This window comes from Hemicordylus capensis, chromosome 6 (genome assembly GCF_027244095.1).
Source record: "Hemicordylus capensis ecotype Gifberg chromosome 6, rHemCap1.1.pri, whole genome shotgun sequence".
Taxonomy (NCBI): domain Eukaryota; kingdom Metazoa; phylum Chordata; class Lepidosauria; order Squamata; family Cordylidae; genus Hemicordylus; species Hemicordylus capensis.
In genome coordinates, this window is record NC_069662.1 from 105,631,601 (window position 1) to 105,658,570 (window position 26,970).

Below are 26,970 nucleotides of genomic sequence, written 5' to 3' on the forward strand. Positions count from 1 at the left end.
AGTGGCTGCGGGGCTAGCCCAAACTATCTTCTACTAAGCTGGGTTGCCTTTTGCCACGCCATTCCTAGGTCATTAGCTTTGCTACTGCCACCTTCTTGGCAATATTGGCATTTAAATTATACTCCTCATGCCTGTGGGAAATTTTGCAACAGCTACTGTAAATAAAATAAATGTTTCGGAGTCTCCACCATCTTTTCTACACATTAGTCATTTTAATTTAGTGTACATCCACATAGTCTATGCTCAAAACAAGAGAGGGTCAGTGTTGGTTCCAGGTTTGGGGCAAGATACTCTCTTTCAGTATACCCACCTCTTCCTTGCTGCAGTTGTAGCCAGCCAGTCACTTGCTCACTATTTCCCTCTGCCTATGAGAGGGAGGTGGAAGTGGGCAAGGACAAGGACACTAGGCAGCAGCAAGGTCCAAGGAGCTCTGAGTCAGAAAGGGTGCTCTGGGCTCCACGCTGAATTGTTACCTCAGCAAGTGCCAAATTAAATCAGCTATTGGCACTGTCTCTTGTAGTGGTGAAGGGAAAATAAGGGCTAGGTTACAAAGGCAGAACGTTACTCCACAAGCCACAAGCCACTGATCTCACCCCATTCCTACACTGTTCATATCCCTGGCTAATTTACGTCAATATATTAATTATGAAAGTTAATTGATAAAGACAAGAAACAGCTTTTGACAAAATATTAAGTCATAAGAAATACACCCTTAAAAATATCTATACATTTCTTCTAGAAAATGACTCCGAATATATGGTTAAACTACTCTAAGACAATGTCACATATCACATATAATTCAAAAGTGTCAAAAGAGATAAGCTGAGTTTTTTCATACATGACAGAACTGTTCCTTTGCTAAAAGGTTTTGAAGGAAAACTAAAATAGTTTTAGGAAAAAAAATTAGATACCCTGTCCTCTCAGACCCATTCCTTTTCTTTTTTAACCTATACAATATCACAACGGAGAAATGTGACAGAGGGCTGGTTCAGATGATATTTCTGAGCCAGCCATGCCCACAATCAGGGACATCAACAATCATGTCCTGTTCCCCTTCCAGAACACCATTCTAGTTTAAATGATATTGGAGGTGGAGTTTGAATGAGTGTAGTATTTAGATCATATGTGAGGCTGTGGTTCAGATGAGCTGTTCCCCCATGCCATTATTAAATTAGAACAGTAGGCTAGGAGGCAGAGGGAGGCCAGTTTATTCCCTCACTGTGTGAGGTTGGGGCTGGCTTAGACATATTGTCCAAACTAGTCAAGAGAGCTGACATTCTACATGGTAACCACAGCCAAGATTCTCTATGAAAAATATTGGAATATCTTCAAACCCCACCTTAAGAGAATAGGTAGGGGGGAAAAGTGAGACCTAGCACCTCTAAAACAAATTTCTATATAAAGACTCTCCTGTATATTCTAAATGTATAACTACATATCTAGTATTCTTGGTTATTAATTTTGTGTATCATGCAGGTATTGTTAGGTTTTTCTTTCGCAATATACACAGTATATACTTCAATTACAAATGGGAAATTAAAGGACTCTCAAACAATGCAGAGGCTTCTGTTTGAAAAGGCATTTATTATAAAAAGAACATTTCTTATGCAATCAGAACATTCTGGGCCTTAAAATGTGTACTGAATGCAGGTGAATATTTAATAGTATTTGTCACTTTCTGACACTCATTGCTTTCACCAGGAGAAATAGCAGCCAAAAATCAAACTATACAACACACACTTCATTCATACATATGCAAACTTCTCCTGCTGTTACTGCAAAGAATCAGTAAAATTGCAGCTGATTCCCACATCTATTCTCCTCAGATCTGAGGACATGCAAGCGGATACATGGGAGAGGCTACCATCTGTGCTTTATCTCTTGAATCTTCTTATGAGTTATCCAACAGCTGTACACTATGGCTGTGTAATAAAGACACTTACGTGGAAATAAATATCATTAAAATCTGTTGTGCTACTGTGTGAAGCAGGATGCTGGACTAGATGGGTCTTGAGTGTGATCCAGCAGGACTTTTCTTATTTTCTTAAAATCAAAAATCAAGTCCCAATAAATACATAGGTCCCAGCTCTTCCTATTTACCAGGAAGGATACCTGTTTTCTGGAATCTGTTCTTGGTGAATCACAGTTTGCCCTGTTTTTGCCATGTTCAATTTCTTTCCCCCAAGTGAGTTCTAAGAGTTGCCATTCTTCAAGATTCAGCCCCCTCTCTAGAAATTAAATTTCCACCCACATACAGCGTGGCTGCCTTCCTTCTCCTCCTCCCATCGGGCCACGCTGTATGTGGGGGGAAGTAGCCTGGGAACTGGAAGTGAGGGTGGGCTGGGCGCGGCGGCTGCTGCTGCTGCTGCCACCTCTGGGCAGAGGAGGCGGCGCTCGGCTGGCTGGCTGTGCTCGGCGGCGCGTCCTCCCTGGCGGAGCTCCTCTCAGTGGCTGCTGGCGGTGGTTCAGGATGGGGGAGCCACTGCGCGGAGAGGCGCCAGAGGCCGGCTCAGTGCTGTGCCGGCTTCTTGTTCGCCGCCTTCGCAGAGCCGCGCCGCGCGCGTGCCCACCCCATCCTGGAGGCGGCATTGCAGAGGGACAAGGGGCGGCAGGGAGGTATCCTGCCGCCCCAATTATTACAATAAATACGAGCGCTGGAGGGGGAAAAGCGGCGGGAGGGGTAAGTAAACCCTCCCCGCCCTTAAAGCCAGCCCCTCCACCCGAACCGAACTGGCCAGCCCCTCCACCCGAACCGAACTTTACAATGGCCTCGGGACTGGTCCAGACCCATCCCTACTGGATTGTCCATCATTTTGAAGCTGAATGATGGTATCCCTAAAACTGACATCAGCCTGCCCGTCAACCTAATTGCTCATTGCTACACAATCTGTCCTTCAATTTTATAAAGATATTTTATTAAAAACAAAACAATATCAAAGCTCTGTTCCTTCTCAACAGAAGGGATTTTTTTTTCTGTGTGTGTTTTTAAGATTTTAATTGCATTAATATACCTAATAGTGAATATGCAGACTAGTAATTGGATTTTTCATCCAGATGTTGCATATCTGAGCTGCAATGCATATCTGATTATTGTTAGCTAGATATGTTCAGATTAAACTTTATGCTAAATGTTCCACAGAACAGAGGCTCAGCCCAATAGGGATCCCAACTATACTAGCTAATCCACATAAGTAAGCAGCAGTGTTCTTTGGTTTTATTTAAAATGTCCCATTGTGACCAGAAAAAGTGACCTCTTTGAACTACAGAAATGGACTAGAAGGTTGTCTGTGCATGCATGCTATAGGAAGAATAATATGATTTTGGCATCAGAGACTGATGAGGCTCTTCAGCAGGGTTCAGTGTGGGGGCTTCCAGGCCTCTCAGTAGTCCTGTACACAGCGGCAAGAACAAACACTTAGCTAGATAAGAGTCTGAATTATTCCTGCCCAAAGAGGACTAGAGAGTTCAACCCAGTATTACCTGTCTGTTTGGAAGCATGAAAAAATCAGTGATTGAGATCTAAATGCACCCAGCAGAGACCTACTAATCATTTCTAAATGCCTGCTGCTGGTAGAGAGAAGAGGATTGGCACCGGGATCAACGACTTTGACTTTCCTGCAGCTATTGACTTTACAACCAAGTGGGGAAATCCCAGTCTCCCAAATGACCTTTGTATATTTTTCTCTCTAAATTGCTGGAGGGCATTGAGCAGAATAGTAATGTGTGGTAGGTCAAAATAGGAGAGAGTTAAAAGAACAGTTGCAGGAGAGGGTTGTTGTTGGGGTTTTTTTACTTTTCTTTCAATAACTCATTTTTATTTCCATGTTTGAGCATTCTCAAGGAATGAATCTTGAAATTAAAGTTAAAAATATAGGGTTATCTACAGGTTATTCACAAAAGAATCCATATCTCTACTTAAAGGTACTAAAAATTGACCAGGGGAGATGGTATACTGAAGGAAGTATCTATGAGCCTTTGTCTCTAGTTAAATGACTTCATTTCATCATGGTCTAATCTCAGGCATGTTCAGCATGTTCAGCATAGAACTGGGCATATGCCCCACTTTTCTCATGACCCGATTAACTTAACACAAATAGAATGGCCTCAGAATATAAATGCATATTTCTATGGTTCATTCCAGTTCATCCTAATTAGAAGGCTAATTAAATAAAATTTAATGTAAAATAATAAATATTTTGCTTTTTCATACCTTCAGCCTCTTATGGTTTTGTCAACCATGCTTGTAAATCAATGTTTAATTCTTTGTTCATGTCCACTGGCATATGTCTGAAGCAACTGTGCAAATATACTAATGTAGCACTTGGACGAAGAGAATCAAAATTGTCCTAAAATCACCAAAATACTCTAATTTTTTATATATATGCTATTACAAATAATTTGAGTGTCATTTTCCAGAACAACGCTATTCTTAGTCAGATCTCCCAGCTGCATACACCATTAAAGTTTCATGGGGGCATAAGGCACATAGAATATTTGGGGGAAATTAATCTACTGTTATGGTATATTTTACATATATGAAATAGTATATGTTGATGTAATCAAAGCCAATGATGCAACACCAAATTATCCAATCTAAATTTTTGAAATATATAGACTGGCTATACGTTAGAAAGTGTAATGCATATATTTCAGAAGTACTGAAAATATAAATCAGATACTACAGTTTAGAGAAACCTTATATTAAACATAAAAATTCTGAGACAGGGTTAAAAATGTAATGGCCATTCTACCTGGCTTATTTTTACTCTCTCTTGCAGAATGGCACTTAAGAGTTCAACCTAGTAAACAGATACAGTGAGCTCTATTAAGCTCACCTAGGTTTAACTTAGAAACTATTTGAATTCTGGAAGGAAGGAAGGAAGGAAGGAAGGAGAGAGAGAGAAAGAAAAAGGAAGGAAGGAAGGAAGGAAGGCAGGCAGGCAGGCAATATGAATTCTGGATAGAAAAAACTCCTCAAAATAACTTAGAATATTTTTCTGAGTCAATCTGAGGCTCAGAGAAATTACCTCACAATGCCTCACAACCCTCCCTACCCCCAAAAGCCATTCCCAGCAGCCCCACCCCTGCCTTTCACTGATTAGCAAGTGGCAGTGGCAGAAGTAGTGGCAGTACACAGGGAGAGGACAGGAGGAAGATGTCTGTTTCTTTGGAAAATTATATCCTCCTATGGCCCCTGGGCTCTCCTCTGTGGCACTGCCGTGCTATTCAGTGCACCAGGAAGATGAAGAGGAAGGGAGGGCATGGGCAAACCTCTTTCCAATTTTCTCCCTGTACATTGATGCTAGATAATAAAAGAGAAGGAGGAAGGCATTTGGAAGGGTTGGTGGGAAGAACTGGGGCAGGGGTGGGGGTAGAGAGAGCCGGTGCTGATGCGGGGAGAAAAGTCAGGAATTATTTTCTAGTTCAGATTTTAATGTGAGCTGAAGAATAATCTGAGGTCTTTAAAAGTCATATCTTCAAGTAGGCTCTTACGAGTTGGCAAAAGGTAGTCTCCAAGCAATGTTAATGGTAATACTATATTCTACGAAGAGAGTCTGAAAGGAACAGATGAACTAAGCAATTTACTACAAGAAAATGCTATTTCACAAGCAAAGAGTGACAAGAGTTAAAAATGAGAAATAACACTGAACAAGCTGGCACTTCGCAATTACCCTACATTTTTCTGCTATAGCAAAGAATAGAGCATGGTTGTTCCTTCTTTGCATCATCAAACCTGAGCCTCCTGACAACAGTGTCAGGATCAGTTCTCTGGAGCCCATTGATCTGAAAGTTGATCCTTCATCGGCACTCAGCATTTCTAATGGGCAGACCTGAAGTCTTTCTTGAAATGTTGGGCATGAAATGTTGGGCATGGATTTATTAAACAGCTTGGGCCCTGAGTATTAAGAGAACGTCTTCTTCACTATGAACCACACCGCCCATTGAGATCATCAAGAGAGGTTTGTCTGCAGTTGCCACTGGCTGGTCTCGGGGATGGGCCTTCTCCACTCTTGCCCCGAGGCTTTGGAACATGCTCCCTGCTGAAATAAGAGCCTCTCCATCTTACAACTTTTAAGAAGGCAGTCAAGACACATTTGTTTACCCAGGCTTTTAATTAGATACTGTTTTAATAGTTTGATGGTTTTTAGTAGTTTTATCGTTGTTTTAAATTTTAAATTGTTATAATGTTACTTGTTTTTTAATTGTTTTGTTGTAAACCACCAAGGTATTTGCATATTGGGTGGTATAGAAATAAGTCAAATAAATAAATAAATAAATAAATAAATAAATAGTGTGAAGCTTTGTATGAATGGCAGCTTAGTGTCCCCTGTGCATAAATGAAGTGCCAAAGGGTTCTGAAAGGCAGAAAATAATATTCTTAGGATGCTTGTTGTCAGACAAACCAAGGAGTAGGGGTGTGCATTTTGGAATTTTCTTGTCTCGATTTGTATCCGAATCGAAACACCCCCGTTTTGTTTTGTACCCAAATTTTCTGAATCCGAATCAGCCCTGTTTTGTAGCCGAATTTTCCAAATCCAAATCCGAATCGATTTGGATTTTTAAAAAGGGTCCCAGGGCAAAAAGAGTGGGTGGTGGTGGTAGTGTCCAATGGGTGGAAGCTACCACCCAAATTTCAAAGGAATAAGGCAAAGGGCTGATTTTTTTGGTGAATTTTTAAAGTTTACACATCTTTAAGAATTTTCCCATAGGGAATAATGGGGATTCCAGCAAATGTATCACTTCAAATCAAGGGGAAAGGGATGACCCAGAGTGGAGTGTGGTGGGTGGTAGTGCCCAATGGGGGCAAGGTAACTTCCTGAATTATCTCAAAAGAATTAGGAACATAGGAAATTGCCATATACGGAGTCAGACCATTGGTCTATCTAGCTCAGTATTGTCTTCACAGACTGGCAGCGGCTTCTCCAAGGTTGCAGGCAGGAATCTTTCTCAGCCCTATCTTGGAGAAGCCAGGGAGGGAACTTGAAACCTTCTGCTCTTCCCAGAGTGGCTTCATCCCCTGAGGGGAATATCTTGTAGTGCTCACACATCAAGTCTCCCATTCATATGCAACCAGGGCAGATCCTGCTTAGCTAGGGAGACAAGTCATGCTCAGCCACAAGACCAGTTCTCTTCTCCATTGGGCAAAGGGCTGATCTTTTGTGAATTGTTGAAGTTTACGTGCCTTTTAAGATTTCTCCCATAGGGAATAATGGAGGTTTCAGCAGCCACATAATTCCACTTGGGGGGCACTGGGGTTTCCCAGAGCGAGGGGTTGTGTAGTGCACATAGGGTGCCAACCACCTCCATACCCACAAGCCCTTGGGGTACTGGGTTTTGTGTTTCTGAGGTGTTCATTGTAGATTCTCTGGTAGCATATGAAATTTTCAGTGAAAAACAAGAATCCACTCTCATATGCTACCAAAGAATCTACACTCAGAACACCACAGAAACAACAGAACCCAGCACCCCATGGGTTAGCAACCCTTCCCCTGGCCAATGTGGGGTCAGTAAAGAGTGGCAAGAAGCAAAAGAGCCAATGGGGAACAAGGAGGGAATTGTCAGCAGGTCAGCCCATGATTTAGGTCACCGATCAGAAGGCTGGAAGGGTGGGAAATTCAAAGAGATGTCAAACACAAAATGGAGACTGACTCAGAGATCACTACAAAATGGAGGTCCGAAACAACGAAACATTTTGTAGCCGAGACAGGGACGTTTTGTTTTGTATACAAAACTTTTGGATATGGAAAATGGGTGTTTTGTTTTGTCTACAAAACATCCAAAACAGGCTGTTTTGGGTACAAAACATTTTGTATCTGAAACGTTTCACACATCCCTACCAAGGAGACAGTTAAGAAGTGCAGGAAAATTAAATTTAGTTATTCCACATCAAAACTAGAATATCTGTCCTCTCGAGCATTGTCTTTTGCTAGACACAAGAGGTGGAAAGTAAATAATAATAATAATAATAATAATAATAATAATAATAATAATAATATTTATTCAATTTCTATACCGCCCTTCCAAAAATGGCTCAGGGTGGTTTACAAAGAGAAATAATAAATAAGATGGATCCCTCTCCCCAAAGGGCTCACAACCTAAAAAGAAACACAAGACAGACACCAGCAACAGTCACTGGAGGTACTGTGCTGGGGGTGGAGAGGGTCATATTAACAAGAATCCGTGGCAGTATCTTCCTAATCACTGAGGCTGTTCTCACGCACAGGCAAAACCAGGCTTGCAGGATCACACCTGCCAAGCCAGCCACCCTCTTAAACGGGGTTAAGGGAGCTAGTGTTCCCTTAGCCTCATTTTCCGATCATCTGCCAGCCCCAGCTGCTTGAAGCCAGGGCTGGGAGGCTGTGGGGCCGACCGGGAGAATCCCCATAATGTTATGGGAGTTCCGGGAGCCAGAGACATGTCGCAGCCCACAACCCTCTGTGCTGCCTTGAGGAGGCAGCTGCACGTCTGGGCGCATGATCTCCAACAGCGAGGATCGTCTGCAGGGGAGGTAAGCTTTTTGAGGCTTTCTCCCCTGCTGCTTCAAGCCCTTTCTCACAGATTGTGAGAAAGGGCTCACTGTCTAATCTGCTTATAGCAGTGAACATCACTATATAATTACTATACTGTACATAGAACCACTTGGTTGTTATGAGACAAGCCATTTTGTCTAGCCGCAGCTTCCCACTCACAATATGAAATTATCTCCAAGTCTAAGACTCGCCGTGAGGATCTATTAGGTAATGTTTATAAAGCATCTTATCAATAAAACTGCTATAAAATAAGCATCACTCTTCAGATTATGTTTAAAAGCATAATGAGTATGCGTACATCTAGAACAACTCAGTGGTAAATCTCTGGGAGAATCCTGTTCTTTACATGGGCATGAAGGTGGCAGAATACATGAACAATGAGGTAACTCCCAAGACATACTGACATAGTGTCAGCATTAACTTCCTAGTTCTGTGTTGTTTATTGATCCAAACTCTAGTACAATCCAAGGCAGTTGACGTGATGGGCAGCAATGACACACGGTCCGTAAATATGGATTTATAGACAGTTTAAATCAGGGTTGTAGACCTTACAGAGGTGTCATTAGCATGCACAATATAAATCTGTCTTCAGGAGGTTTGTGTTGCAGTCTATCATATCAAGATCTTTTTCAGCAGTCCTGATTCAGCAAATCCTTATGACAATAAACCACGAAGTCTCCAAAAAGAGACTTTTAGGATCACTGGCATAACAAAGCATAATGACTCCTTTGAGACTATTTCAGCCTCCCATGTCAATGCTGCTGCCACACTGGCGCTCAATATATGCTAAAAATATGGAGGAGATTTGTGTTGGAACAGTGCATGGTAACCGCTTTGCGAAAGTGAGCAACGTATATACTTTTAAAATGCTTGCCTTGTTTGTTTTAGCGGGTCACTGGTGCCACTAAATTATGTTCCTCCTTGGACTAATGATTTATGAAATATCTGCCAACACCACCAAGTCATAGTCTGGTTTGAAGATGACAATCAGTGGTTTAAAACCGCTAACGATATTTTAACCATAACCAATAGCCAGCAGCTTAACAACAAAAAATTAAAAAAGACTTCTTTAATGTTTTCCCCAAAATGTAAATAGACTTACCCTTTTAAAATGCAGATGATGCCCCCTAGGTTAAAAACTAGAAAGCCTATCCTATATTATAGCAATTAATAACTGCTATAAATTAAAAGAGTTTGAAAGTATGAATAGTGGTTCAAATGATTCAATGTGTTACTATTTTTAAAAAAAAAACACATGAAAGTTGCTCTCTCTTTTCTCCCCCAGTTCCTCTGTCATATGAACAACATATGGAGTTACTTTGTGTCTGGACACATGGCAAGGGCAAACGACCTTTAATGCCTAAATATTTAGAAGGGAAGAAATGAGGGGAAGCAAATGAAAATCAACCTGTTCTAATGGCCTTGTGGGAAATAACTAGTACACCATAATAAATCTTGCCTCTTGTCATAATAGAGACAGAGAACAGGACTCATAAACTCAAAGAGGTCTAACTTGTTTCCCCCAGGCTTAATCTTGAGATTCAAGACACATTTCCGTCTTTCATACATTTCCCAAACCAAAACATCAAGAATATTAGTAATACCCTATTCTCTACAGAGAAAACCACTCTAGCAGTACAGAAGGGTAGATTTGATACCTATACCATTCCTTTTCAGATAACAGCCTCCTTATTATAAGGTGTTTATCACTTCATGTGAAGGACACATTCTCACAATAGCTTCTTGCTTTACCTCTTTGTAGTGTACATCCAGAACTGTGGGAAGTGTATATGTAAAAGGAAGGCACATTTTCGCCCAGGACCCACATGCCAATGGAGTCCCAGCCATGAAGACCCACTGCAACCCATACTAATTTTGCAAAGGTTCCTCATCAGCCATATAGACTAGAAATAAGGGAACAGGAATATTAGAACAGATCAGTTCCTGCAGCAGTCCCCTTCGCCCCACCCGCTAAGTCTGATGTCAGACTTGGGTGGTAAGACATGCCTCGCATGTCTGATGTCAGATGCGGGGGTGTGGTCTGGCTCCCAAATGGGGCCATGAGGCCCCATTCGGGAGTTAGATCGAGGCCAGCGCTGCATTCACAGTGTGGCCAAAAGTGGCTCTCCTTGCCTTAAGGCCATTTAACTCCGTGTGGTCCCATTCAGGAGCTAAACCATGCCCACACATCTGATGTCAGATGGGGGGGGGGTTTGCCAGGGCCATGAGGTGTGGCCCATGAGGCACAGCAGCCCGGGTGCTTTGAACTCTGTCACCCAATGATGGCTACGCCCCTGATTTGCCTGTAGATATTATCTCAAAGATATTTACTTTCCATTTTATGAATATTGTAACATGGGATATTATTACCAAAAACATGTTTATAGCATTGCACAAATCTACTGAGCTTAAAGCTGCAGGCTAACATTTACTCAAGGCAAAATGGATAGTCCTGAACTGCCCATGCCACTGGGAGTATCTAAAGAAATGCCTGTGGTGTTGCAAAACAAGGCTAATTAAATGTGCTAGTATAAATCTGTTCATACATATTTATCACAGTGATCAGTTACAGTGCCTGCATATATAGTTATGCACACATGTACAGCTGCTCACACAGTATGTTCAACACATGTACAGTAATGCACTTCCTATATCTATCTTGTATATGAGGGTGCCTATAGCCAGGTGCACTTTTAATATGAACAAATGTGCAAACACTCACACAAAAACATGTACATACAACACAATGTTGGAATAGGAATTCTGTATTCTATAGTAGGTCAGATTATTGCTATGGTTACAGAGATTTGGCAATATACAGTTTCCGTGAAGTGCATGACCTGTAATGTCCTTCCTTACATTTATCCTTTGTAACATTAAAGATTCATTTGCCCTCATTTCATCAAAGTCCTTCAAGTCAGTCCCACAAGCATCTCCTCCCAGTTACCTGAGAAATTAGTGCACACAATTGCAACTCACCTCTCCTTCCCTTGGCCATGGCCTCCCATTCTGTGTGTACTTGCTTTGATTCTGTCGTTTCTTTTGCCCTCCATCAGCAAATTTGCACAGCAAAGGCTCTGTTGGGGCTGTGAAGACAAGAAACCCCCACAGAAACTGATTAGAACAGCAGCTGCAGTGCTCTGTAATGCTGAACTTCTGAAGTACAATCTATCTGCAGAGTGGTGGTGGCTGAGGTTTGTTTTTGTTTGGTAGTGTTTTTACCTCTAGTTCTACTGGCATCTGTTCTTACAACTATGACTTTAAAAAATAATACTAATAACTGGCAAATCTCAAAAAAGCATAACAAACAATGGGGAAAAGGTCAGGCTATGCAGAAAATTAGGGGGAATGATGTCTAAGGAGGCACATGCAAGTGTCTGACAACAAATGGTATGGAGAAAGCAGATACGTGCACCCAGGGGCCTACGGAGCTTTGCGGGGGCCAAAGTCTGACCAGCCGCTCCCCCACCTCTTGGGTATTATTTTGCGCGTGTGAAATGTGCACGCACCCCAAGCCACTCTCCCTGCATCTGACATCATATGCAAGAGGGGGGCGGGACCAGAGCAGAGAACAGGGCTCTGACAGCCCCAGCAGAGTTTCATTTCCCCTGTCAGTAGTTGGTGGAATCATTGAAAGGGAGCTCCTTTCAGAGTTCCCTTTCTGCGATGCCACCAATCGCTGACAGTGGAAATGAGGAAATGAAACTAAGCCCCATTCTCTGCACCAGCACCCTCCCCCCTTATATCTGACTTCAGACTCAGGGAAGGGGCCAATGCCTGGGTGGGGGGAGAGTCCATCCTTCCCCAGCCAGCATGAAACGCTGCAGGACAGGAGAGGGGTGTGCTTCGTGATTCCAGACAGTGAGTGCTTTGCTTACTGGCTAGGTGCAGGAGGGGGCAAGGGGGCACCCTGGCCGAGGGGAAGCCTTGGGGGCCCCCAGATCCTTGGGGCCTGGAAACAATTGTCCCCCCTTGCTTAATGGTCACTAAAACCCTGCCTATACCTTTTTCTTTCTTTCTCTCCCAGCGCTACAACTCAGAAGCTCTATTCAGATGTGGAGAAAAAGGGAATGCTGTATTCAAGTGCAGCATCCCAGAGAGCACCTAGAAATGCTGCCCCTGGTGCTGATGAGCTGAGAATTCTCCCCCTCTCTTTGTTCTTCACAGTTATGGCAATTATCTGAAGAGGCGAACACTGCCAGCAGATCGCTGTCGCTTCTGTGATCAGCAGACTGAGGCACTCCAGCCTGCCAATCATGGAAGCAACCGTGATCATGCTCACAGCATTTGCCTCTTCAGACAAACACCATAACTGTTAGGAGTATGGGGTGGGGGAGGCTTCGCAATGCATCAGCACCAGGGACAGGACTTCAGGGCGCACTCTGGGACAGGACCCCGGGTGTACTCTGTACCCTTAATACAGCATTCCTTTTTTTTCATGTCTGAAACAAGTTAGAGTCTGCCAATGAAAATGACTGGGAGTAGATTCAGAACAGACAAAAGCAAGTACTAATTCACACAGTGAGCTGGGTCTCATGATCAGTGAGACCTGGTTTCAGGAGCTGCGCAGGGAGAGCGGGCTAAGCCTGCTCTCCCCACACACGAGCAGGGAGGGAGCCCTGGGCGGCCGAATTGGCCGCCCACACGATTGCCGGCTCCGTGACGGAGCCAGCAGGGGCTGGGGAGCTCAGGGGCCATACGGCCCCCAGAAGCTCCAGTGTGCCCTGCACAAGCGCGCAGGGCATACTGGGGAGACCCCCGGAGCCGGGAGGCAGCTTTCGGCCTCCCCTCCAGGGTTCTCCCCGTGAGTAGCCATGGCACGGAGCTGCACCATGGCTACTCACGATCGGAAAACCCGGGCTTTGGGGAGGGCTAAAAAAGCAGGCTAGCCGCTTGTAAGCCACCAGGCTCACCTGCAAGCCCGGTGGTTTACACAATCAGCCAAAATTGGGCTAGGGTCTCCTAGCCTGATTTTGTCTGATCGTGAGAATAGCCCCAGTGAATAACTAACTCATAGAATTTGCCACTGCAGCACACAGTGTGATGATAACCATGGATTCAGGTGGCTTAAAAAACGGACTGGATCAATTCATGAAGCATCAGCAGCTACTAGTCATAACATCTAACTGGAACCTCTGTGTTCAGAGGTAGTTTGCTGGGGAGAACAAACAAGACCAGTGGCCTTCATGCTCTGTGGTAGGCTTTCTAGAAAGTCTGTGGACCATTTTCAGAAACAGGGTGCTGAACTACTGTATACACTTTGGTCCAACCAGGCTCTTATGTTCAGAATCAAATGTCTCGAGTGGAATGGTAGAGGTAGACATTAACTTCTGTTAAGTTTGTTACATATTCATGGCTCATGTTAGTGGAAGGATAAACACTGCTACCCCCCCCTCCCTTTAATGTGGGGGTGTGTGAGGCCAAGCCAAATATGTATTAGTAATATGTTTTCACTCTTTCTGTGTTTCTCAGCAGCCCACAATTGCATATTTGACTAAGTGAAATAAATACAAGAAGATGAAAGGAGGCTTTTGACAAACAATCAAATTAGTTTAGTTCTCCCCATTAAATCCTTATAGCTTAAGACAGCTGGCAGATGACCTTCCTTATGCTCCCCAGCTGAGATCCGAGTCTTTCATCATAAAACAGTCAGCACAGCTAGGATGCAACTGTTCAATGAGTGTTCAAAAGGCTGTAGGCCAAAATAAAATAAAATAAATCCCTAACAATTTTTTAAAAACCACCCATTTGATTTATGGAGAAGACAGAACCAATAATCTTTTCCCAGTTATTTAAATCTGAATTCATTTACATATATACAAACAACAACAACACAGCCCTTGGTCAGATTTCAATCCAACAGTATTTTGAAAAAAAAAGTTCAATAAATAAAAGATCATTGACTAATCATAGCCCATAGAATATGATGCTTTGAGAACAGTGTTCCTTTTTACTCGTGTTCCCAATGTGTTTTGATTAAATCTTTATCAAGGGAATATTTAACTCTTTTATAAACCACTTAAAAGAAATGATTGTAACCTCTGGCAGCAACCAGGTGATGGGAGTTTCAGGGAAATTGTAGTTAAATCTAAGTTTGCCAGAGATCACTGCAGTTTTATTGAACTGGATTACAAAGGAGTTAAATATTTCCGAGATAAAGATGTTATCTAAACATGTGGGGATCATCAGTAAAAAGGAACACCAGTTCTAGCAGCTGTCCTGTTTGTGTGTGTTACCAGTTTGCAGTGTTCTTTTAAAAAAATCTTCTTTCCCAGTTGGTATATGAAACATTCCCACCTCATACTCCATGAATTGCCCCAAATAAGGCAGTCTATGTCATCCTCTTTCATTGTGAGTTAAAAAAAAATAAAATTCAAGGGTTTCATACTAAAAAGACATTGGCATCAATTAGACTCCAGCTAAACTGAATGGTGGGAAAGTTCTGCATATCCAACATGCTGGAAGTCTACACAACCCCAAACACATAGATACACTGAACACAACAGCAGTTTGTCTTTAATGTTATCTTTATAAAACACATTTCCTTTAAAAAAATGATTATAGCTAAGGAGAAATACTATACTATAAAAAGACACTTGACAACTATAAAAATGATGACTATATACTAAGACAAGTTGTTCTAATAGGAACTAATCTGCATACTTTCTTTCACTATCCCTACAACTGGACTAAATTTGGTTCATATCGGTTAGACAGTTCACAAGTAAGCCCACTTGCATTTCAAATGTTTGTGCGTCCACCATCTTGAATTGGGGTGGAGGACATCATCACAAACAACAACAAATATTTATAAACCGCTTTTCAACAAAAGTTTCCAAAGCGGTTTACATAGAGAAATAATAAAATAAATAAAATGGATCCCTGTCCCCAAAGGGCTCACAATCTAAAAATAAAAATAAAATAGACACCAGCAACAGTCACTGGAGGTACTGTGCTGGGAGTGGATAGGAACAGTTGCACTATGCGCTTGAGGTGTCCCTATGTGTCCTTACAACTGTACCAAATCAGTTCTCACTTGCACCTCAAACATTCACGTGTCTGCCATCTTGAATCAGGGTGGATGACATTATTACAAACTATGCCCTTGAGCCACCTATGTGTCCCTATACCTGTAGCAAATTTGGTTCAAATTGGTTAAGCAGTCCACAAGTTATCCATCTTATGCCTTAAATGTTCATTCATCTGCCATCTTAGATAGGGTTGGATGACATCATCACAAACTACACCACTGAGGTGTCCCTATATGTCCCTACAACTGTACCCGATTTGGTTCATATTGGTCCAGGCATTATGAAGTTGATGGAGAGGGACACACACACGGACGGACACATGGATACACACACACACACACACACGAGATCTCATAAGCCTACTGGAAAGTAGGCTAAAAAAATACTTTCTTTGTATTGAAGTATTATTAAACAAGTGAGGTCTTGCAGGCTGGAGAATAAAGAAAAGGCTAGGTAAATTACACTAACCATAACGGATTAGAAAGATGTTTAATTGTGATGCTGCGTTGAAGATAAGGGTGTGATAACATAGTTCCATATTCATTTTTCTTTATTTGCACATCCAGGAGCTTATTAGTTTTAAAAATACATGATTAAGCTATTAGGCTCCTAACAGAAAATAGAAGTTATTAAGTTATTATAAAGTAAATGTTGAGGTCGTTTTCACGACCAGATGGGCGGCAGCAGCGAATATTGCAGAAGCCGGCCTTCCCTGCAGAGGATCTCCGAGGACCATCTGGGTGCCCAGATCATGCACCCAGACAGTCTGCCACTGCCCTAGGGAGCGCGGAGGCATGGGGGTCAGGATGTGTTATCCCGGCCTCCAGAAATCCCGCAATGCACCGCGTTAGTGCATGGTGCATTGTGGGAATCTCCCCAGCGAGGAGCGGGTGCCTGTCAGTGCTTCAGCACCAGGTGTAAGCAGCCGGCACTGGCACCTGATCAGGGAAACGTTGTTGTTGTTGTTGTTGTTGTTGTTGTTGTTGTTGTTGTTATTATTAATAATAATTCGATCTCGAGTTAAGGGAGTGCTTGCTCCCTTAACCTCAATTATGAGGCGGGCTTCCTATGAAGGTTTGCCGCCAAAATATTGTGGGAGCCACGTGCCTCCCAGCAGTTCTTACAGGCAGCCAAGCCCGGTCTTGGCTTCCTTAGCCCAGTCTTGGCAGCTCATGAGAACAGCCTCATTACATTGCTGCTGTTTCAAATGAAGGGTATTAATCTTTCAGTCCTGATTTGCTGATCACACTTCTAGGGAATGTTTGAATAAATGCACAAGTAAAAACTCCTAATACAGATTATTATATATATTCATATACTGCTTTTCAACAAAAAGTGGTTTCAAAACCGTTTACCTAGCAAAAGGAAGGTTCCCTTCCCCAAGTGGTTCACAATCTAAAAAGAAACACCAGAGAGACACCAGCAACTGCTGCTAGAAGAAATGCTGCTATGCTTTGTTATATATGGGCAGTTCTGCTAAATATAAGAGAACCACTGCTTTAATTAAAAAGATGCCCTTTTCTCAGTAAGTAAGGGTAAACGGCTAGTTAGGACTACAATGCAGTGGTGTTGATGCAGAATTCAAGAAAAAGAGCTGTAGCTGTCGGTATTCATTTTTGGTATCAAAGAGAGTACAGGATGATCAGGCCACTAAAAGAGGTAACATAAGAACATAAGAACAGCCCTGCTGGATCAAGCCCAAGCCCCAACCAGTCCAGCATCCTGTTTCACACAGTGGCCCACCAGATGCCGCTGGAAGCCTACAGGCAGGAGCTGAGGGCATGCCCTCTCTCCTGCTATTACTCCCCTGCAACTGCTACTCAGAGGCACCCCCCAACCCAAAATTGGGGAGGAGAGATCAGAAATCAGAGAACGGTGGGATCAGTTCCCAGAGAACAGCCCCCAAATCAAAATCAGAAGGTAGCCTCTAGATGAGTGTAGACAAAAGGAAGATCAAGAAGATCTCTAAAAGGAAAAACCTTTAGGAGAATGAGCATAACAGAAGCTCAGACAAGGCACATCCAGAAAGGTCAGGAAGGAGTACCTCAAAGAGAATGTGGCCAAAAATGGACATGTTCAAGAAGATAAGAACTCCAGTAAAGTGGCATCAAAATGCATTCATGTGAGTGTAATGTATATGTAATTAAAGTAAACGTATTCTGTACATAATTAAATAACATAATGTATCTGATGGGTTTTATCTGCTAGGATTTACTTTTATACATGGATTGCCAAAATCTAGACTCGTGAAACTCTGGTGCAGTGAATGCTGAGCCAGTACTATTGGGGTGGGGGATTTTATTCTATTTTCCCTTCCCTCTGAAGTTGACTGTGATCTGAAAATATGTCCCTAAGGACTGTGTGATACTCGGAGATATATTATCAGGAGGGGGGATTCAGAGGGGAAGGGAGATTCTGGATGTCAGCCACTGTTTCTATTTCATTATATTTTGTTGCAGTATTATTACTACTACACATAGTTGCCATGATTCTCTATGTTTCTAGAATATGGAGTCTTTTAGATTCACTTTGTTATGTGGTGGGCTTATTAACATTCATTAACATGTTGCACAACTCCACAAGAGCTTGTCTTGTGGTAGAAAGCATGACTTGTCGCCTTAACTAAACGGGGTCCACCCTGGTTGCATATGAATGGGAGACTAGAAATGTGAGCATTGTATGATATTCCCCTTAGGGGATGGAGCCTCTCTGGGAAGAGCATCTAGGTTCCAAGTTCCCTCCCTAGCATCTTCAAGATTGGGCTGAGAGAGATTCCTGCCTGCAACCTTGGAGAAGCCGCTGCCAGTCTGTGTAGACAATACTGAGCTAGATAGACCAGTGATCTGACTCTGTATAAGGCATCTTCCTATGTTCCTATGTAACTAACTCAACACTGGTGTTTCTGATATGCTGAGCTGCCACATGAAAGGCAGGACTGGTGACGTTGAGGAGGTGGACAATTGCATAGTTACCTACAACAGCATGTAGGCACTTGTTTCCAGTGGAAATGGCACTGTGGCCAACACCAGAAACATCGGTGCTAAACTGCACAGCAAAGCAGCCATTACTGACCCCAAATGCTTCTCTTTTATAGCTATGAATAATCCATAATTTGAAAACAATTGTTTTGTTATATTAAACTTGAACCAATGCCAGATACATATGATTTCCCCCTCTTACTCTGTGGTTCAACTGAGGTCTATTCTATCTTCTCAGTATACAGTATTGCTTTTTTCCAGCACAAGGTAGTTCAATTGCTCCCTGTGACAGAAACTTTATGTAACAAAAAGTTACATAAAGTTACATGTACAGCAGTGATTTGTGAATGCAGTGATTTTCTCCACACCCATGTGGAGAAAATCTGGATGGGATCAAACCATTGAAAGACATGCAAAAAGTGATGGGGAGAAGCTAACCATATCTATTCCTTATTCAGCCCAGCATAGTGATTCTCCAGTGGCTATTGCTGGTCTCTCTTTTGGTTTTTCTTGTAGACTGTGAGTCATTTTAGGACATGGAACAATTTGTTATTTCTTGTTGCTATGTAAGCCACTTTGAAAACTAGCAGGAGCTGGAGAACATACTGCTGTTCATGAACATAAAGTAATATAAAGTAAACAAAGAATTTGTAGATAGATCTGTTTTGATAAATGACACTCTATTACACTTAAATAAATGTGTATATTACCAGATTTTCAGTATAGGTGACTTTGCCAATATATCTGGAATGAAGACACAAGATATCATATGGAATGGATAAGATCACAACTTCATTTAACCACAGGGATCTGCAGCAAGCAAGTATAGACTTATATGCTTAACCCAACCTGATTCCTGCCTAAAAGGTAAAATCTGGGAGAGACCAAAATTTCATGGTCAATATTACTCTGGCTCAAAGTGGAGTACCAGTCTTTGAACAAGGTCATGCTTCTAATGGCCAGCTCAAAAGGTTTCCCATCCCACATCACATCTGATGAAATGAGAGAAGCTCCCATATTTGCTGTCCAGCAAATACCATATAAATTAAATTGAAAAGTTTTATCTTGACCTCTAATGAGGTAGAATATACTGATGTCTTTCATGTATATGCATGCAAGAAGTACAACGACCACATCTGAAAGTCCCTTTAATGCTTGATGTTTTTTGGCTAGACTTGTGTGCTACATCTGCTCAAACTAACTTATCCTTTAGAGAAAAATATCTCCTATAACTAATTGATGGACACAGACCACATCCTTCTATATATTCCATATTCATGTATGTGTGTGTGTGTGTGTGTGTGTGTGTGTGTGTGTGTCTATATATATAATTTTTTAAACATTTCCACCTTTCTTTCCGGTTCTGATTGAGATCTTGTCTACTGCAGTTTGAATTAATTTCAAGGGATGGCTGCTATCTCCAAATTGCTCTACTAATTTATTGGCTTCTGTTTACATTACACTATTTGTATAGCAGTATCTTTTCTTTTCTTTTTTTCTTGGGATGGAATCAGCCAGGTCCAACGTAAGACTTGGCAGACCCCAGTGGGAGTGTCAAGAATAATAAAGCTTTCTCCTTGCTGTTCTAGGTGGTGCTGGCAGATACAATGAGTGAAGAGTGAGTAGAGCTTGAAGAAGCTGAACAGTGAGCACAGTGAGCATCCTGATGCAAACAAGTCACATTGTTTCTGCTGTGCTTAAAGGTATCTGGCACAGGGTCCAAGGCTGCAATCCTATGAATGGACAGAAGACCCTCTGATCTTCTATGTTCTTAACTAGGAGCAAGATGCTAGCAGAAAAAAGCGTGTGTAATGACAGGTCTCGCAAAACATTACCTGAAATAATATATTACAAAGTACTGTTATTGGCACGATGGAAGTGACATTAAATTAAGCTGCATAAGACTTCAGCTTCTGATAAAACCAACATGTACTTTTCAGATTTTTGACCTCTTCTCACCAATTTATTTGAATGAAAAAATGATGCCATATTATATTACCGTAATGTGACTATGGATGGAACAGAAACAAAGTCAATTTTCATCAAATGGTACCAGCAGAATTGAAAATGATTTCATGTACTTTATTTTACAGCAGAGTATCTGATACCAGTGGTCTATGTTGCTTTCTGGTTCACCTCTAATGGAAGTAAAATGAATCTCTAGTAAGAAGTGACCCTAAAAGCATTTGTGGTCACCTAATCTACCTTTCAGCATTCTCTTTAATGCTCTGCTCAGCGTGGGGGGGGAGCCCCCTGGAAATGTAAGCTTTTTATGCCACAAATAATGCCTCCCTGCTTCTGTCTTAAATCTATTTTCCCATTCTAATAGCTTTTGATATTGATCAGTTTGGATGTTACTATTATCCTATTGGGTATCATATTGTACTTAACCTGGAAATGCCTGAACCAACACAAAAAATTACTTTTGACTCACCAAATATGGGCTATTTAATTTAGCCATTTAAGACAACATTTTTGTAAAACATAACAACACCATTACATATATTTCCTTCCTGCTTGATATTACAGGCAGTAGTTTTGCTAAGAAAAAAATCTCTCTCAACATATGTTTACAATATATAACAAGGGAAACTTGGGCAAGCATCTTTATCAATAAAGGGTACCCTCCAAATATTTATAATTTGCAGACATGAACAACTTTAAAATATATATATTAAAACTGGGGCACACACACACACACACACACACACACACACACACACACACTTGCAGTTCTATGGTTAGGGGCTAGAAAAAGCAATATAACCATATTCATTTTTGGCATATTCTTAGTTCACAGCCTTTTGCTACTTTCTCGTGATCCATATAGAAAAGTTATTATATTGATCACAATTAAATAAATGTTAGTTTATACTTTGCTGCGCTAGGCTCCTTTCGCCACCAATTTTTGCCTTTTCCTCCTATCAATTAAAACACAAATAGATTCAACCAAGCATTGAGAACATTGTTTCATTTTTATGCCCCCCTCCCTTTCTAAAGTCTTTTGCATTTTTGGAAAGGTGTGACTCTAGCTGAAGGACTTATAATGATCTATCAACAATGCCAGCACTGTGGAATTGCAATTTATTTAGATGTCCTTTCCAGTGCAGCAGAAAGAAATAACCTTGCATGCTAACAGACAGGTTTCTATTTAAACAGAAGGTGGGGCAAAGACTTTAAGAAATAGCCTTTTAAAAACATGTTTTTGACTTCCCTCCTTGTATCCCCCTGACAAAAATAATGAGTGAGGTGACAGGAAACCCAGTATTAATTCTGCAAGTTCTAACTAGATGTGCCGGAGGATCTAAGTGTAAGGAATGGAGCAGGAATGCAGAGCAAATAGGCAATTATTTGGAGTAGAAGAATTCTATGCCTGATGATGAGCTGCCCATTTCTGCTCTCAGTACTGGTTCTACAGAGACTGTAATCTTGTATGGTGATGCCTGCATTCAGTCTTAATGCCTGATATTGAATGATGGGAAACTATAGGGATTCATGTGAGATTCACTGTTAATGGATTTAACTCAATCGGTGTGGCTGCCTTGGATATTCTATAAATATGCAGCCTACAGTACGTGATGAGAATAACATCCAATCACTGTGCAGAAGGCTGATCTTAACAAAGTGCATTTCACCCTCTCTTTCCACGTTTTGTTCTTGTTTTTCTGCTACTGACAAAATATTAAAAAGTAATACCCAAAATACCCAGCTTTAGCGGAGAAAGAGAACAGCAGTGCAGGATTACCAAATGTCTAATCAAGAATTGTTGTTGGGATGAACCATATAACAAAAGTTTCTGATGCTATGGAAAGCAAGTCTTTACTATGCACACCAAGAAGTAGTGTTGTCCGACACTGATAACAGCTGTAGTTGATTGCTCTCTGTTAACCACTTATTTCTCATTTACTGTAGGAGATCTAGACATCTTTCCTCCAGGCAGCACTTTTCTTGCAGGAATATTGCAGTTTCCCAGCATTCAAACTGCAATATGTTGTTTTTGGGAAAATTCAATTATCACACAATGTACCAAATTATAACTTCATATAGAAGGGAGTATAAAAACAACCACCAAATCTGTGAGTGTAAATGGCCAGCACAGTCCGGATTGTTCTTTGGGATATTCATTTGGAGAAAGGGAAAGACTAGGTCACACTCACAGTATGGGGGTGATCCTGGCAAGCAATAAGTCCACACTTTCCAGGAAGAAGATGGTGTGCAGACCCCCTGCTGGCTCTTTCTCCAATCCTTATTATCTATGTATACATGAGATTTGAAAACCTAATCAATTCGCACAGGGAATTTTTTAATGTGCAACCAGACCTAAAATGCAAAATTCCAGGGTGGGGAAATGTGTAGTACCAAAATAACATTTGTGCAACTAAAAATTCAAGTCATGCAAAAGTTTTAATATGTTAGTGGAAGTAAAAAGTGATTGATGGCAGTGCGAAAAACAAAGTTGTTTTTCAGGCATGCTTCTTTTTCCTTTTGCACAGCCCTCCAATCAACAGAGCAGTTCACTCAAACTATTTTGGTAGACACACCAAAAGCTCCCAGAGTGCTCCTACTGTCATAGAAGGTTATTCTGTGCCTCTCAAGACAAGAGAAGGGCTCTCTGCCTTCAGGAAGAAAAGCTTTTAGCTGTCTACCCCAATTGCCTGACTTCTCCAGTCCAGTTGCTTGTGGCCTACCAGAAGCAACATGTTAATTCAGCAGCAGAGAAACTCTCCACTTTCTTCTCTGGTATACAGAATATACAGAAGGATTACTATGTCTTTAAGAGCTTAACTTGCTGCTTGTTCTAGGATCTGACATAGTTTGCAGGGAGTGTGAGTTGAGGCCTCCAGGCCTCGTACTGTGTTTGTGCATCTATTGTTCTTCATTTTTTTTATATCCCTCATTCCCAATAAAGCTTTGTTGGAGTTCCTGATGCCTCTTGTGTGATGATTAAATATAACATTCTTCTGCATTAGTGCTGTCAAATTCCTAGTTTCCCAAGCTGTATAGGGACTGTGAGGGACTGTGATTCTGAGTAACTAACCCGTGTGAGCATGTATGCATGCGTACAGAAAACACATTTGTAGTGGCATGTGCACGTAAATTAGAATCACACATCACTGTGCAGTTCCACATTTTCCTTCTAAAAGGTCCTGATTTTTGGAGTGCTTTTATTTACCTTTATATAGCTATGCTTCTAGAAAAAATCTGCATGAGAGGGTTAACATGCCAAGAATCTGCAGAATTCTAGCAAGATTCCATGAGCCACGCAAAAGTCCTCTGGGACTGTGTAAGCCATAGGCAATATTGACCACACACATATTTCTCCATTAAAAAAGGGGAAACAAGCATTCCCTAGTGATACTCTTTGCAGAGCAAAATATGCTGCTTTGCATTATGTTTCTCTAAAGGCCTTTACAAATTCATAAGATTCCTTCTTTCATTTAACCCTTACTCTTCATGAATTGGTCCTATTATACTTAACATAGGCAGCTGCCTTATACCGAGGCAGACCTGTGGTCCATCTAGCTCAATACTGCCTACACTGACTGGCAGAGGCTCTCCAAGGTTTTAGGCAGGAGCCTCTCCCAGCCCTACCTGGAGATGCCAGGGAGTGAACCTGGGACTTTCTGCATGCAGGCAGATGCTCTATAGCCCCATCCCTCAAGCGGAATATCTTACAAAAGACAGAACTCCAATGTAGTCACTCATCCAAATGCAAACCAGGGTGGACCCTGCTCACAAATCATGCTCACAACCACAAGACCAGCTCTCCTGTCTTAAACAACTGAAATTAAACAACTGCTTGGTTTTTGGAGAAATGATATCTCCAGCGTCTCTTACTACCATGCCCCTCCTTAAGACTGCTAGTGCAACGACTGTCACGAGGCTTGACCTGTTTGAGCATTATATTCTTTAGAAAATTGTTCATTTAGGAGACTGAACACTGGTCAAGAACAAATGTTTTCCAAAGGCCTCACATAAAGCCAAATGAGATTCCTTGGCTACAAAAACAAAGAACTTCAGATCACAAATTCTTCTGATCACATCACAAAAACAATCCATATAACTAAGATTAAAATGATGGATCTCAGATGAATCTCGGATATCCCAAAAGTTATATTTAAAAATATAATATAGTTTCTAAAGTTTGCATAATAAAAAGATGGGCCCCAATCCACAGATCCACCCTCATTTGCATTTGGATAGGACACTACATGTGAGCACTGTAAAATATTCCACTTAGGGGATTGGTCCATAGCTCAGTAGAAGAGCATCTGCATGCTTTCATGCAGAAGGTCCTAGGTACACTCCCTGGCAACTTCAGGTAGTGCTGGGAAAGACTGCCATCTGAAACCTTGCTGAGCCACTGCCAGTCAGTGTTGGCAATACTAAGGTAGATGGACCAATGGTCTGACTTGGTATAAGACACATTCCTATGTTCCAGCCATGTTGCCTCAGATTTTTGGGTCTCTACTCCTTCTCCTCCCCCCGCCCCCACTCAGGGCTGCTGCTTAATGGAAAAACAAAACAACAGTATTTCAATGTTGCCAAACCTGCTGGGCAGCAGAGAAGAGAGAAAATCTGCATTCAATCCTCCCCATTCCTCACCAGGTGATTAGCACCTTAAATCTATGCTATCCACCTGTAGGGAATCCAATCTAGCAGGAATACACCCAATTGAATACAGGGGTTTAGATGAAGAATTTGCCTACCTTATGAAACTCTTTTGCACCCTGTTCAGGAGCCTGCATCCATGTCTTCATTGTCCCCGACAGACTAGGCTGAGTGCAGACATTACATTAGGTTTTAGAATCCAAGCAGGTCAATGCCTCCTCTTGCTTTCCATTTTCCTTATTTTTCCCCCAATAGTTCAACATTTCATGGTTGAAAATGCTCTCAACCATAGCTTGAATTGATAGACTCACACAGTCTGTGTAGCTTGTTCCAATTCATCAAGGCCCACAGTCTGCTTGATTTCCAGTTCCAGCTCTAACTACTGTCCCAAGGGAGAAAAAAAAAGTCCTTTCCTCCACTGAGGCAGAACTGAAAGCTGTCCCTAGGAAACAATAGGAACTTAGCATAGCCATGACTAAGCAGAAGCATGTCTGCCCACCAACAAAATTAATCACAAACACAGGTGTTCCTGTTTTTGGAGTTTAATGTGCACTTGGAAGTTACCTCTATGAAGAGTGAGAGGAGTTACTATAGTACAGGAGAACCTCCATATTTGTGGGGGTTTCATTCTCTGCTACTACTGCAGATACAGAAACCGCAAATATGGAGTCATTGGGGCAATACAAATCAGGGGGTTAGGTTTACGATGGGTGTAAAAAGTCCTGAAAATGAAGGTTAAAGGCCTTAGAAATTGAGGGGAGTGGTCTACTGTGCATCAAGGGTCCCCAAAAGTCCAGCAGTTCCTCCCAATATTAAAAAATATCAGCCTAAGGTAGCAGTTTTTCTCTTTTGGCAAAAGGAGCCATTTTGAGTCACCCAGTCTCAAAATGGTGGCTGGAAATGACCTTCAGGGTCATTTCCAAGCACCCCCGACCCATGGATATGTGAGTTTAGTCCCTTTCCCCATTTCCTCCCATGTATACTGAGGTCAAATGTCTATTATCCGATGGCGGATACATGAAACCGTGGATACCAAGTCCATGATTAACAAGGTTCTCCTGTATTACTTTATATTAATGCCCTCAACATTCCGCAGGTCCTGGAAATTCACAGGTCCTGGAAGATCAAAGGGCCCAGTTTCTTTTACCTTATTTTTGTGTGGCCCTGTTTTACTTCCAGCTGGTAGACATTCAGCTGCCAAAGCTCTCTATCAGTGTTCCCTCTAACAGAGATTCCCAGATGTTGTTCACTACAACTTCCATAATCCCCAAGCAGAAGCCATTGCAGCTGGGGATTCTGGGAGTTGAAGTCAACAACATCTGGGAATTCCTGTTAGAGGGAACACTGTGCTCTATTAGAGGGAAAGATAATAGATAAAATAATAATGGCTGACATTACTCAAAGTAGACCCATTGGAATTAATAGAGCAGTTTAGGCCTAGCCTAGCCTGTTCTATTAATTTCAATAGGACTACTTTGAGTAATTTTCTTCATCATGACAACCCAGAAGAAGAAGAATCTTGTAAATAAATTGCTATCATTGACAGATATTTTGACTAACAAAGCATGCATGTAAGGTGTTGTGCCAGGAGCCTCAGAGTGCCAGAGCGCTAAGATTTCTCAGTGCTACTCACACTCTGGAAGGACTCTTAAGATAAGAAATACGTCACTGAGGGTATTATGCTATGTTTCTGGACTTTTCAGCCTTATGTTAGTGGACTTATCAAGGGTATTTAAGTTCCTGTGGCTAAGTGATCCATAAGAAATTGCTGCACAATAAGAGGTCAGGATTTCATGGAAAGCTTTAATCCTCCTTCTA

General features: G+C 41.7%; 1 protein-coding gene across 12 annotated transcripts in view; it reads right to left on the reverse strand.

Annotated features, from left to right (window-relative positions):
• RBMS3 (RNA binding motif single stranded interacting protein 3) overlaps positions 1–26,970 on the reverse strand; it is a 1,053,558-nt gene that overhangs the window by 125,539 nt on the left and 901,049 nt on the right. For all 12 annotated transcript variants that reach the window (XM_053260504.1, XM_053260503.1, XM_053260501.1 and 9 more), the window contains one exon: positions 11,511–11,617. In XM_053260504.1, coding sequence (XP_053116479.1) covers positions 11,511–11,617 — 107 coding nt within the window. The remainder of the gene's footprint in view (positions 1–11,510; positions 11,618–26,970) is intronic.